Source organism: Dipodomys spectabilis, unplaced genomic scaffold (assembly GCF_019054845.1).
Source record: "Dipodomys spectabilis isolate Male_0828 unplaced genomic scaffold, ASM1905484v1 ptg000118l, whole genome shotgun sequence".
Lineage (NCBI taxonomy): Eukaryota > Metazoa > Chordata > Mammalia > Rodentia > Heteromyidae > Dipodomys > Dipodomys spectabilis.
In genome coordinates this window covers 5,657,961-5,671,009 of record NW_024870795.1, presented here as the reverse complement: position 1 = coordinate 5,671,009, position 13,049 = coordinate 5,657,961, and the positions used below count along the sequence as shown (strand labels likewise).

Genomic DNA, 13,049 nt, shown 5'->3' with positions numbered 1-13,049 from the left:
CACTGCAGCCCTCTCCCAGTAATCCTGTTTCTTCCAGATTTCAACCCAGGTAGGAACTAAAATCCAGGGGTGTACTAAACCTAGATTATCTGTTCCTGTGTGCCAGAATGATGAGTAACTATCACAAAGCCTCCTGGCATGGAGTGTGTGGTAAGTCAAAAAGAAGGTTTCCAACAGTTAGAAGACCCAGCCCAGGGCAGGACAGGACTTTGGAGCCAGGAGCTGGGTCCACAGGGCAGCTGTGGCCTTGCTTGGCAGCAGTAGGCACAGCTGTGCTCTGCCTATTACATAATCTCCCTGCCCCTGGGCAGCTCCCCATTGTTAGTCCAGAACATCCTTCCTGTCCCCCTGAGTCCCTTCAATGCCACTAATTCTCCCCAGGAGCCAAGTCTTCTGTGGATCTCTTCAGACAACACACACACACAAACACACAAACACACACACACACACACATACACACACACACACACACACACACAGAGCTATGTCTCAGCAGCCTGGGGTGAACAGATAGGTTGGTCAGGAATGCTTTTGTAAACTGAGTTCCAGTCCACCTAGCATTCTAGACTTTTTTTTTTTTTTTTTTGGTTGGTCATGGGGCTTGAACTCTGGGCTTGGGCGCTGTCCCTCAGCTCTTCAGCTCAAGGCAAGCACTCTACCACTTGAGCCACAGTACCACTTCTGGTTTTCTGGTGGTTTATTGGAGCTAAGAGTCTCATGGAATTTCCTGCTGGGGCTGGCTTTGAACCTCGATCCTCAGATCTCAGCCTCCTGAGTAGCCAGGATTACAGGTGTGAGCCACTAGCACCCAGCCATTCTAGACTCTTGACATGGGAACTGTTCCAATGATCACAGACTATCCATCAGTCTCTTCCCACTCCCAACCCTCATCCTTCCCCAAATCAAGAGTGTCTGTTATACTCTACTCCACACTCAATATGTATTAAGAGCCTCAATGGAGCTCGAGCACCAGTGGCTCACATCTGTAATCCTAGCTACTCAGGAAGCTGAGACCTGAGGATTGCAGTTCAAAGTCAGCCCAGTTAATCAGGAAGAAGCTACAAGTGAAGGTGTAACTGAAGTAGTAATGTATCAACCAGCCTTGAGTGAAAAAGCTAGGCAAGAGCTGAGTTCAAGCCCCAGAATTGGCAGCAAAAATAAATAAATAAAAGCCAGGCACCGATGGCTCACGCCTGTAATCCTAGCTACTCAGGAGGCTGAGATCTGAGGATCGCGGTTCAAAGCCAGCCCGGGCAGGAGAGACCGTGAGACTCTTATCTCCAGTAAACCACTCAGAAAGCTGGAAGTGGCACTGTGGCTTCAGTGGTAGAACACTAGCCTTGAGCTGAGTTGCAGAGGGACAGCGCCCAGGCCCAGAGTTCAAGCCCCACAACAGACAAAAAATAAAATGAAATGAAAATGAAAAAGTGATGTATGCATGAAATGGCTGCTAGAGTAAACTAAAGAATGCCCATAAACATACGGACTCTAACTGGCCTACAAATAGTAGCCATTATTGTTACTGGGTCCTGGTTTTTTAGCTAAACCTACTGAACTGAGGCCTTGATTAGAGCCATTTGTTTCACACCCTAAAGTGACTTAAACAAGAGCCTTGCCATGGCTGAGAATGTGGCTCAGTGGTAGAGTGCTTGCCTAGCATGCATGAAGCCCTAGATTCGATTCCTCAGTACCACATACACAGAAAAAGCCAGAAGTGGTACTGAGGCTCCAGTGGTAGAATGCAAAAAAAGCAGCTTAGGGACGTGCCCAGGCCCTGCGTTCCCTGAGGACTGGCATGAAAAAAAAAAATTAAAAAGCTGGGAGCCAGTGGCTCACACCTGTAATCAATCCTAACTACTCAGGAGGCTGAGATCTAAGGATCAAGGTTCAAAGTCAGCCAGGGCAGGAAAGTCCATGAGACACTTACCTCCAATAAACCACCAGAAAACCAGAGTGACACTGTAGCTCAAGCGCTACAGTGCTGGCTTTGAGCTAAAGAGCTCAAGGACAGCACCCAAGCCCAGAGTTCAAGCCCCATGACCAAAAAAATAAAATAAAATAAATAAAAAGTAAAATAAAGTAAAAAGTCAACCCAGCGAAGACCGCCAGAAGGACAGAGCATATTCTGTTACTCCCTCCCATCTTCACTTAAGGGAGTCACCTGAGGTCCCTCAGCTAGCAGGTAGCAGCCATGGGACCATAACTAGTCATGTGGCTGCAAGCTTAGATCCCTGTTGAGGGAAAGGAAGAGGTGTGTGTACCCAGAGGTGCCTGTCTGTTGAGCCTGGATGATTCAGGGGTCCCTGCCCCAGTTCCTGTTTGGCAGGATCACTGGCCTGGGTGCCATCTTCACAGAGCCCCACACCTCTAACAGCTGATGTACCAACTCTCTTATGAGGAGAGTGGGCAGCATGGAGAAAGGACGGAAGGGAGCCGAGAGGACTACAGAAGAGCCTGAGTACCAAGAGGTTAAGGGTCATATTTCCTTCAGGTTTAATGGAAGGAAGAACTCATATTTGAGGGTGCAACCATAAAGACACAGCCACTAACTGAGGCTCTGCCAGGCATTTGCTTTGGCCTTGGGTCTGTCACATTACACTGCAGAGCCTCAGTTTCCTCTCTGGAACTATAAAGGCAAGTCTGTCTTCCTAGCAGCTGCACTGTATTGCTTAGAATAATATTCATCCAGTAAGTGTTGAGTGAACGAATGAATAAATGAATGGGTCAGAAGTGCTGACCTTGCAGAATGAAGTCCTTTTCTAAAAATGTTTAGGGCTGGGGCTGGGAAGGTGGCTCAGTGGTACTGCTTGCCTTGCATGTATGAGGCCCTGGGTTCAATTCCTCAGCACCACATAAGTAGAAAAGGCCAGAAGTGGCACTGTGGCTTCAAGTGGTAGAGCACTAGCCTTGAGCTAAAGACCTGAGGGATAGCACCCAGGCCCAGAGTTCAGGCCCCACGACTGACCCCCCCCCTGCAAAAAAAAAAATGTTTAGGGCTGTGGACATAGCTTAAGATATAGTTCGGAGGTAGAGTACATGCCTAAGTATGCAGTGCAAAGCCCTGTGTTCAATCCTTAGACTGGCAAAAACTAAAAAACCTGATACAGTACTACTCATGAGGACAGCTTCCCAGAACCCCTGAAACTACTGTCCCCCTTTTCGGGGGTTAGCTCCATGTTGAGAAGAGGGGTCCAGGACAGCAGCTGCAAAAGCTGAGCAGCAGAGCAGATGGAGAAAGGCAGCACGTGTCACACAGGCAGGAAGCAGCCCCAGGAACTGGGTTCTAAGCCCAGCACTGGCAGCCCTGTGCCCGGCTGGGGGCCTGGTGCCAGGGCACTGCCAGCCCTCAGCAAAGGCTGGACAAGAGCCCTGCAAGATGAAGAGTCTGCCAACATCCAGAGCTACACTTAGAGTACCTTCCACCTGGACCAATTTGAACCTAGTCTATGCCCATCAGGGAGCTTCCTTGTTTGGGTGGAAGATAGTAAGAAATCCAGGTTCTAATCCTGGCTCTGACATGAATAAACATGCCAGTCCTCTAAGCTGAATTTTCTCATCTGAAAATGGGAGTAATAATCCCTATCTTTAGAAGTTGTTGTGAGAGGGCTGGGAAGGTGGCTCAGTGATAGAGCGCTTGCCTTGCATGCATGAGGCCCTGGGTTCAATTCCTCAGCACCACATAAGCAAAAAGAATAAAAGCCGGAAGTGGTGCTGTGGCTCAAGTGGTAGAGCGCTAGCCTTGAGCTGAAGAGCTGAGGGACAGCACCCAGGTCCAGAGTTTAGTCCCCATGACCGGACCAAAAAAAAAAAAAAAAGAAGTTGTGAGAATTAAAGTAACAGAGCTAGGTGCTGTTGGCTCAAATCTATAATCCTAGCTACCCAAGAGACTGAGATCTGAGGATCAAGGTTTGAATCAAGCGTGGGCAGACAAATTTGAGATTCTTTTTTTTTTTTTTTCCAGTCATGAGGCTTCAACTCTGGGCCTGGATACTGTCCCTCAGCTCTTCAGCTCAAGGTGAGCACTCTACCACTTGAGCCACAGTGCCACTTCTGGTTTTCTGGTAGTTAACTGGAGATAGTCTGAAGGACATTGCCCGGGCTGGCTTTGAACCTCAATCCTCAGATCTCAGCCTCCTAAGTAGCTAGGATTATAGGCATGAGCCACCGGAGCCTAGCAAATTGAGACTCTTATAACTCCAATGATCCACCAAAAAGCCAGAAGTAGAGCTGTGGCTCAAGTGGTAAAGTGCCACCCTTGAGCAACAAAACCAAGGAATAATAAATGCCCAACCCTGGGCTGGGATGTAGCTCAGTGGCAAAGCGCTTGCCTAGCAAGTGCAACGTCCTGGGTTCGATCCCAAGTACCAAAAAAGAAAAGACAAAAAAAAATACAGTTATAAATGCCCAACCCTGAGTTCAAGACCCAGTGCAGTGCACAGGCGCATGCGCGCGTGTATGTGCACACACACACACACACACACACACACACACACACACCATAGGTGAAGGTGCAGTGAGGTGGATGGCAGACAGTAGAGCTGTGTGACAGGACCAAGCCTGGGGACAAGGCCAGGGAAAGCCTAGGTAGAAGCAGAATCCTCACCCACACTTGCAATGGGTTTACTTCACCTGGGCCACACCCTAGGCCAGGCCCTGCCTCCCAGCAGCCTATTTTCAGTATCATCGCAGTACAGAGGAGTACAGATCCCAGGCCTCTGCCAAATGTCCTTGCCAGTACCTCACCTGCCTCCTTCCTAGCCAGGAGCCTCCGGCGATGGCGCCTGTACCTGCAGGTCAGGCTGCTGTATCACTTACATGTCACCTGGGCTAAGAACAGCAAGGCCCTGTTCTCCAGTGAGAATAGCCCAACCCGAACCCTGGCTGCCCCAAGTCTCCTGTTACCCAAACAATACCACCCAGTCCCTGGCACCTCCACAGAAGGGAGGAAGGGACATAGACAGCAGGACCCAAGTTCAGCACCCTCCCAGGCCCAAGGAACAGAACTAAAAGTTAGCACAAGCCCAGACAGGCTGAGGACTGCCTAAGGATCACACAGCACTTCCCAAGTAAAGCTCCTAGAAAAATCTTCCCCCTACTCTGGAACTCACCAGTCTCTTCTTACAGAATTCAGGTGTCCTCTACTCAAACTGGGATGAGTTTCCGGTTTAACCTGGCCCCTGGTAAGGCTGGCCCCTCAGGATTTCACAAAGGGAAGCAGGAAGTAGTGTCCCGGAGAATGAAGGAACTTCTGGGTGTCTGTCTACTCTTACTAGGGAAACCGAGGGGAAGCACAGAGCAAAATCCCTCCCTAGACATTCTCATCCCTAGGCTCTTCTCGATGCCTAGGTCGCAGAAGCATGCCTGGGCAAAGGAAGACACTTCTGAGCCTCCTGCCGCCACCCCCAGGCCTTGCACCCAGTCTTGGTGTATATGTGCTGGGGAGGGGGGTGGTGAGGAGGGGCTGCAGAGGGCAGTGTTCCTCACCTAAAAGGGTGAGTCAGCGAGAGAACCTCTGAGCAGTCATGTAAGGCCTGTAAAAACCCCATGGCAAGAATCCCAGAGCAATTTACTCCAAATTGTGCCTTCAGGTTGGTTACCTAATCCTACCGCGCCCACCCTACAATAGCCAGTCTTGGCCATCCCTTTAAAGGGGCAGCACACCCCAGGTGCTGGCAAACTAGGTATTCATGCCACCCATCTCCACCTGTGGCAGAACAGAAGAGAGGACAGAGGCAAAGGCCAGGAGCTCAAGCAGGAGAAACATCACCTAGGCACCAGGGTCAATGAGGTGCCCGCCTCTTTCTACTCCCCTTGCCCCCAACAGCTTCCCTTCAGGATAGGTTCACCAGCTACCTTCCCAGGATGAGGCCTGGGGAAAGTTTTCAACCTGCCAATTCATGACTTGACCTTGACCCTGGGGTCACAGGGCACTGGAAAAACTGACCTTCTACCTGCTCAGGGCCTTTCACTACAGAATCCCCAGAGGAAGACAGGAGCTGCCTCTGGGAGAAATGAAGTGGCTGAGGCCACACTCCCCAGGGGTCCAGCCCTCACTATAGGAGGGGAGACAGAGAGGGAGGCAAACACAAGGTGTCCTCCCACCAGAACTAATCTTCAAAAGGTCTGCGGGCTTTGGGGCCACTCTCTTCAGCATAGCCTGGGGCAGGGGATACTAGGTGTCCTCTAGCGCTAGCCATAGGTAGGGCAAAGGAAACTAGGAGTCTTAGCTCCACAGGGGTGGTGTCATCTCACATTCCACAACTGCCAGGGATCTAGAGGGGCAGCTCCCGCTAAGGGTCAGCAGTGAGGAAGCGAGGTTATCTCGGGGGTGGGGGGGCAGAGGGCTGGGACAGCGTGGGAGGGTGTCCTATGATCCTTGTCCCTACTAGAATTCCAGACATCTGAGCCAAGCCTGGCCTGTCTGCACGGATGGAGGATCTATGACAGCTTCCAAAAGATGCCAGGCGAGTCAGGTCCTAAAGGTGTGGAGTGAAGGGGCCGGATCTCGGCGTCCGGGGGGGTCCCCTCTCCCGGCACGAGCACGGAGGTACTCGGGGCTGGGCGGAACTGTCCCGTGCACACGCACACCCGGAGCACAGGGGGGTGGAGCCGGGCAGTGTGGCAGGAGCACCGAGGGCACTCGCAGGGCTGCCGCGGCGCGCCCGCGCCGCCCCGCCCCTGTGCGGATCCGGGCTCGCCGGCCGCGGGCGCCCGTCCCCCCCGCCCCGCGCACTCACCTCCGGGTCCAGCGGCACCAGCTCCATATGCGGCCAGGGCTCCTTGAGCTGGGCGAGCGGCATCGCGCCGCCGCCGGGCCGCCCGCGCTCCTCCGGCGGCCTCGGCTGCGCTGCCTCCCGGCTCGGGGGGCTCCCAGGCTCTGCACCCCGATCCCGGCGCGCCCCCAAGACCCTCGAGCTCAAGCTGGGCCGTCCGCCGCCGCAGCCTCCGCGGCACTCGCACTCCGGCTCCCTCCGTCACCCCGCGCCGCCGCACCCATTGGCTACCTGGGCTGGGGGCGGGACCGCGGAAGCCCCGCCCCCAGCCCCCGCGGCGCGGCATTCCCGGCGCGGACCCCCGCCCCCCGCCGCGTCCGGAGCCCGGGCCCGCCTGCACCGCGAGCCCCCTCGCCCGCGCTCGGCCCCGCCACGAAGCCCCCGCTGGCCCACACCTCCCTGGCCGGGGTCCCTGGCGCGGGTCGCGCCGGAGCCACCCTTCTCCAGTTCTAGGCTCCCTTGGAATTCCAACCCGAACGTTCCTTCTCCCTCCCGCGGGAGAGGCTTCCCAGCCCGCCTACAAGCACGCAGGGTGTCCTGGGTCAGATCCCGGCGCAGGCTTGGGAGGAACCCGGGCCCTGCGGTCCCCGAGTCTTCGCCTCCCTGGAGATCCCTTCTACCGGCTCCTGCCCAGCGGCGAAGCCCTCACTGGGCTCCCCAGGTGATCACGCCCCGGTCCCACCGCCGTCCCGACCCACACCGCCCTGGGGGTGATTTCTTAGCACACATTCTGCGCCCTGTGTGCTGTGCCTGGCTTTGGAGGGCCCTCTTTTCAAGCCAGGTCTGGAATCTCCTGAGCGATGGGCCCAGCACTCCTGTGGTAGTGAGGACCGCAGGATCATGGCTTCTCCAGACTTGCTGGGATTTGGAGTAAACGGCCGAGGAGAGGGGTTCCCCCTGACGACACTCAGCCTCCACTTAAAGAGGTCTGGGGTCCAGGTGTGGTGGGATTTCTTCTCAGGTAAGGGCTCAGGAGAGGGAGCTTGCTGGTTTCACACGCAGACGACTGGTCAGTTCTTTACAAAGCTGCTCTAAGGAGGAGGATGGGAAGGAATATTTATCCAAAGCCTCCTGTAAACTGGGCGCCACCAACATGCGTGCGGATTTCCTTTTTTGTTTTGTTTTGTTTTTGTTTTGATGCTAGGCATGGAATCCAAGGCCTTTGCTTCCTAAGAATTCTTTGCAGCCCTGAGCTACGCCCTCTATCCAGTCAGTTCCTTGAATCCTTACCACTACCTAATTTACAAATCATAAAACAGGATCTGAACGATAAAGTGACTTACCCAAGGTCACAAAGCAGGATCTTAAAAGAAAATCATAATGAAGGCTGGGAATGTGGCTTAGTGCTTGCCTAGCATGCATGAAGCCCGGGTTCCATTCCTCAGTACCACCTACACAGAAAAAGCCAGAAGTGGTGCTGTGGCTCAAGTGGAAAAGTGCTAACCTTGAGCAAAAGAAGCTCAGGGACAGTGCCTAGACCCTGAGTTCAAGCCCCAGAACGGGGCGGGGGGGGGGGGGGGGGGGGGGGGGGATTATAACAGGGGCTTAATTAAGCTTGGGGGCTTAGGCTCAATAAAAGAGCACTTGCTGGGGCTGGGAAGGTGGCTCAGTGGTAGAGTGCTTGCCTTGTATGCTTGAGGCCCTGGGTTCATTTACTCAGCACCACATAAGCAGAAAAAGCTGGAAATGGCACTGTGGCTCTAGAGCTAGAGCACTAGCCTTGAGCTGAAGAGTTGAGGGACAGTGCCTAGGCCAGAGTTCAGGCCCCACGACCGGCAAAAAAAAAAAAGCACTTGCTTAGCATGTGTGGGGTCCTTGGTTTAATCCTCAGTGCCAATAAATAAATGCAAATAAAAATAGATTTAACTCAGGAGTCAAAAGCAAGATGATCAAGAATTTGAGGCCAGCCTAGGATACATAGCAAAGCCTTTTCTCGGGAAAAAAGAAAATAAAATATTTTTTATTTGTTTTTGGTGTTCGTCCTGGGGCTTGAACTCGGGGCCTAGGTGCTGTCTCTGGAGCGTTTGTGCTCAGGTCCAGTCCTCTACCACTTGAGCCACAGCTCCTCTTCTGGCTTTTTGGTGGTTAATTGGAAATAAAGAATCTCACAGGGCTGGGGGTTTAGCCCAGCAGAAGGGCACCCAGCCGGCACACGCAAGGCCCTGAGTTTGGTCCTCAGCCCTGGGGAAAAAAAAAAAAAGAATCTCACAGAGGCTTAGTGGTAGAGTGCTTGCCTAGCATGTATGAAGCCCTGTGTTCAATTCTTCAGTACCACATAAACAGAAAAGGTTGGAAGTGGCACTGTGGGTCAAGTGGTACAGCGCTAGCCTTGAGCAAGAGAGGCTCAGGGACAGAGCCCAGGACCAAAAAAAAAAAAAAGAGTCTCTCTCACAGACTTTCCTTCCTGGGCTGATGTCAGACTGTGATCCTTAGATCTCAGCCTTCCAAGTAGCTAGGATTATAGGCATGAACCACCAGCACCCAACAAATTATTTTTTTATTACAAAAAAAAAAAAAAAAAAAGTGGGCTGGGAAGGTGGCTCAGAGGTAGAGCTCTTGCCTTGCATGCATGAGGCCCTGGGTTCGATTCCCTAGCACCACATAAGCAAAAAGAAAAAAGCCAGAAGTGGCGCTGTGGCTCAAGTGGTAGAGCGCTAGCCTTGAGCTGAAGAGCTGAGGGACAGCACTCAGGCCCAGCGTTCAGGCCCTACGACTGGATGCCCCCCAAAAAAAGATAGGGGTTGGGAAGGTGGCTCAGTGGTAGAGTGCTTGCCTTGCATTCACGAGGCCTAGATTCGATTCCTCATCACCACATAAGCAGAAAAAGCCAGAAGTGGTGCTGTGGCTCACGTGGTAGAGTGCTAGACTTGTGCTGAAGAGCTGAGGGACAGCTCCCAGGCCTAGAGTTCAGATCCCACGACCGATCCCCCCACCCCAAAAAAAAAAAAAAACCACACAATTTTTTTTTTTTTTTAATAAAAGGAGCTGGATGCTGGTGGCTCATGCCTGTTATCCTGGCTACTCAGGAGGCTGAAATCTGAAGATTGTAGTTCAAAGTCAGCCCCAGCAGGAAAGTCTGTGGGACTCTTATCTCCAATAAAACTATGAAAAAAAAGCCAGAAGTGAAGCTGTGGCTCGACTGGTAAAGTGCCAGCATTGAGCAAAAAAAGCCTAGGCACTGAGTTCAAGCCTCAGGACTGGCACACACATGTGTGTATCAAAGGAGATGACTTCCCCAAAGAAGGACTTGAACTATAACCTGAGCTGAGTATTTTGGTTTTGCAGTTCTAGGGATTGAACTCAGATCCCCACACTTGGTGGGCAAAGATAAGGTTTCTACTACTTAAACCACATCCACAGACCCCGAACTGAGTTTTGAGTACAAAGGACTTTGGAATACAACAAATATAGATATGGATCCCAGCTTTGCTACCTCCTTAACACTCAAGCCTTTAAGCTCAGTTCCTGTCTGCAAAATGGGAATTATCTCAATCTTGTAGATATATAGTGAGGACTGATGATTTCATGTAATTCAGTATGTATGTATGTATATATATATTATATATATATATATATATTTTTTTTTTTTTTTGCCAGTCCTAGGGCTTGAACTCAGGGCCTGGGCACTGTTCCTGAGCTTCTTTTTTTGCTCAAGGCTAGCACTCTACCCCAATTGGAGGCTGAGATCTGAGGTTCTTGGTTTGAAGCCAGCCAGGGAAGGTAAGCCCATTAGACTTTTTTTTTTTTTTGGTCGGTGGTGGGGCTTGAACTCTGGGCTTGGGCACTATCCCTGGGCTCTTCAGCTCAAGGCAAGCACTCTACTGCTTGAGCCACAGCACCACTTCTGGTTTTCTAGTGGTTAATTGGAGATAAGAGTCTCACGGACTTTTCTGCCCGGGCTGGCTTTGAACTGTGATCCTCAGATCTCAGCCTCCTCAGTAGCTAAGATTACAAGCATGAGCCACCAGCGCCCAGCTCCATGATTTTGTTGAGGCCCTGAGTTCAAGCCCTAGGACTGGCACCCCACCCCCCCAAAAAAAAACCCCACTCATAAAAGTAAGTCATGTCTTCTACATGATAATGGGAAGAATCTGGGTCCTTGCTGTTATGAAGTTTGTATGCAGTCTGATGTTATTAAATAATTACAGTTTAATTTACTGTGAACCAGACACTGTTCTAAGCACTTCTGCATCCAATATAATGTAATTCTCACAACTGTTTGAAGCGGGTGTTGGTATGGCCCCAGTATACAGATAATAAGTGAAGCATCTCTAAGCTGGGCATGGTTGTAATCCTAGCTACTCTGGAGGCTGAGATCTGAAGATCATGAAAGGCTGTGAGACTCTTATCTCCAATAAACCACTCAGAAAAGCGGAAGTGGTGCTGTGGCTCAAATGCTAGCCTTGAGCTGAAGAGCTGAGGGACAGTGCCCAGGCCCAGAGTTCAAGCCCCACAACCAACAACAAAAAAGAAGGAGGAGGAGGAGGAGGAAGAAAGAAGTGAAGCATCTCATTTTCTGGGTCCCTCCAAGGCCACACCCACTCTCTCTTTCACCTGTCCCCAGTAAGGGGAGAAAGGATAGCAGTCACTCAGCAGAGAGCTCTACCCGCAAACCATAGCCCTCAATGCACCAGTGCAGCTGCCGCTTACCTCAGTTCACACGTGATTCTATCTATCTATACTTTCCTTCTTTTTTCTTGCCACAGGTCTTTTGCACATGCTGCTTCTTATAATGGAGACGGTTTTCTCTTCCTCTCTGAAGGCAGCTCAGCTCTGTGATGATTTCTTTCAGGATATCTTCCCTCATCTCCTTGTCTCTCACACACACTCATACAGCAACAGACACTGTTCCACAGTACTGCACTGTATTGGACTTTCCCTGTTATCTATGGGATTATTTGATTAACAGCTAGCTCTTCAATTAGAACTCTGAGCGGGCAGCAGTGGGTCTTCTTGGCTCCTCATTGTGTCCCTGGCACATAGATACTCAAAGTAGCTAAGTTAGAGGCTGGAGATGTACCTCAGTGGAAGAGTATGTGTTTAGTATATACCGCCTGGCACACACACACACACAGAGAATACAGTATGACCTCTATCACCCAGCAGTGACATTACATACCTGTGATTCAGACCTAGGCAGACTAACCTCATATTTTAAGATGCTCTACTTGGAGTGCTGGGTATTAATAATAGTAATAACACTGGGGTTAGAACAGGCTGTTCTGGGCAGTTAGCTGAGGTGTTTGTTAAATGAGTGACTCATGAACGAGAAAGGTTTGCTGTACCTTATTGAAGAAGTTACTTTGGCAGCGATCAGAGGCTGAAGTAACGGACTGGCGAAGCTGGTTTTGGGTCTCTGTTGCAGCCTGGGATGTGTTTACTGGATGGGCACTGCTGGGGGGAGCCAATCTGTGATTATTCTTTCTTGGTCTCTAGGAAGAGGAGGGTCTTCTGTATGCACCTTCTGGTAGCACGTGGAACACAGCGAAGAATCATGGTGGCAGTTCTCTCTCTCTCTTTTTTTTTTGTATTGGTCGTGGGGCTTGAACTCGGCTTGGGCGCTGTCCCTGCGCTCCTCCACTTGAGCCACAGCACCACTTCCGGTTTTCTAGTGGTTTATTGGAGATAAGAGTCTCATGGACTTTCCTGCCCGGGCTGGCTTTGAACCATGATCCTCAGATCTCAGCCTCCTGAGTAGCTAGGATTACAGGCGTGAGCCACCGGCGCCCAGCTGGCAGTTCTCTTTTGTTGTGTTTTGTGCCTGTACTGGGTCTTGAACTCAGTCCTCGTGTTCTCAGTTGTCTTTTTCACTCAAGGCTGGCACTCTACTTCTTGATCCACATATCCCCTTCCAGTAGCAATTACCTCTAACGACTGACTACATGCACCAGGAAAAGGCTAAGCATTTACATATTCACCACAATCAGGAGGCCTTATTGAGTTACTGGGAGGAGGATGTGAGAGGCTGAGACAGACAGGCAGGCACCGGAGAGTAAATCCAGGGCTTCATGCAGGCAAGGCAAGTGCTCTAACTTCCACTGGCTTCCCCAACCCCATGTGGCCTGGCCAGAGCTGACTATTTTCCAAGCTAGAGCTCATCCAATGACTCCAATAAGACCATGAGGCGCGCGCGCGCGCACGCGCGTGTGTGTGTGTACTGGGGTTTTTAATTCAGATCCTAGCTTTCTCTTGGCTTTTTTCACTCAGAGCTTGGTGTTCTACTACTGAGCCACACCTCCACTTTGGGCTTTTTACTGATTAATTGGCAAAAAAAAG

At 51.3% G+C, this 13,049-nt stretch overlaps 1 protein-coding gene across 1 annotated transcript in view; it reads right to left on the bottom strand.

The window, feature by feature from the left end:
• Rps6ka1 (ribosomal protein S6 kinase A1) overlaps positions 1-6,955 on the bottom strand; it is a 43,602-nt gene extending 36,647 nt beyond the window's left edge. Inside the window, exon 1 of the mRNA XM_042688547.1 lies at positions 6,738-6,955. Within this exon, the coding sequence (XP_042544481.1) occupies positions 6,738-6,800 (63 nt within the window). The 5' untranslated portion in view covers positions 6,801-6,955. The remainder of the gene's footprint in view (positions 1-6,737) is intronic.
• Between the last annotated feature and the right edge of the window lie 6,094 nt (positions 6,956-13,049).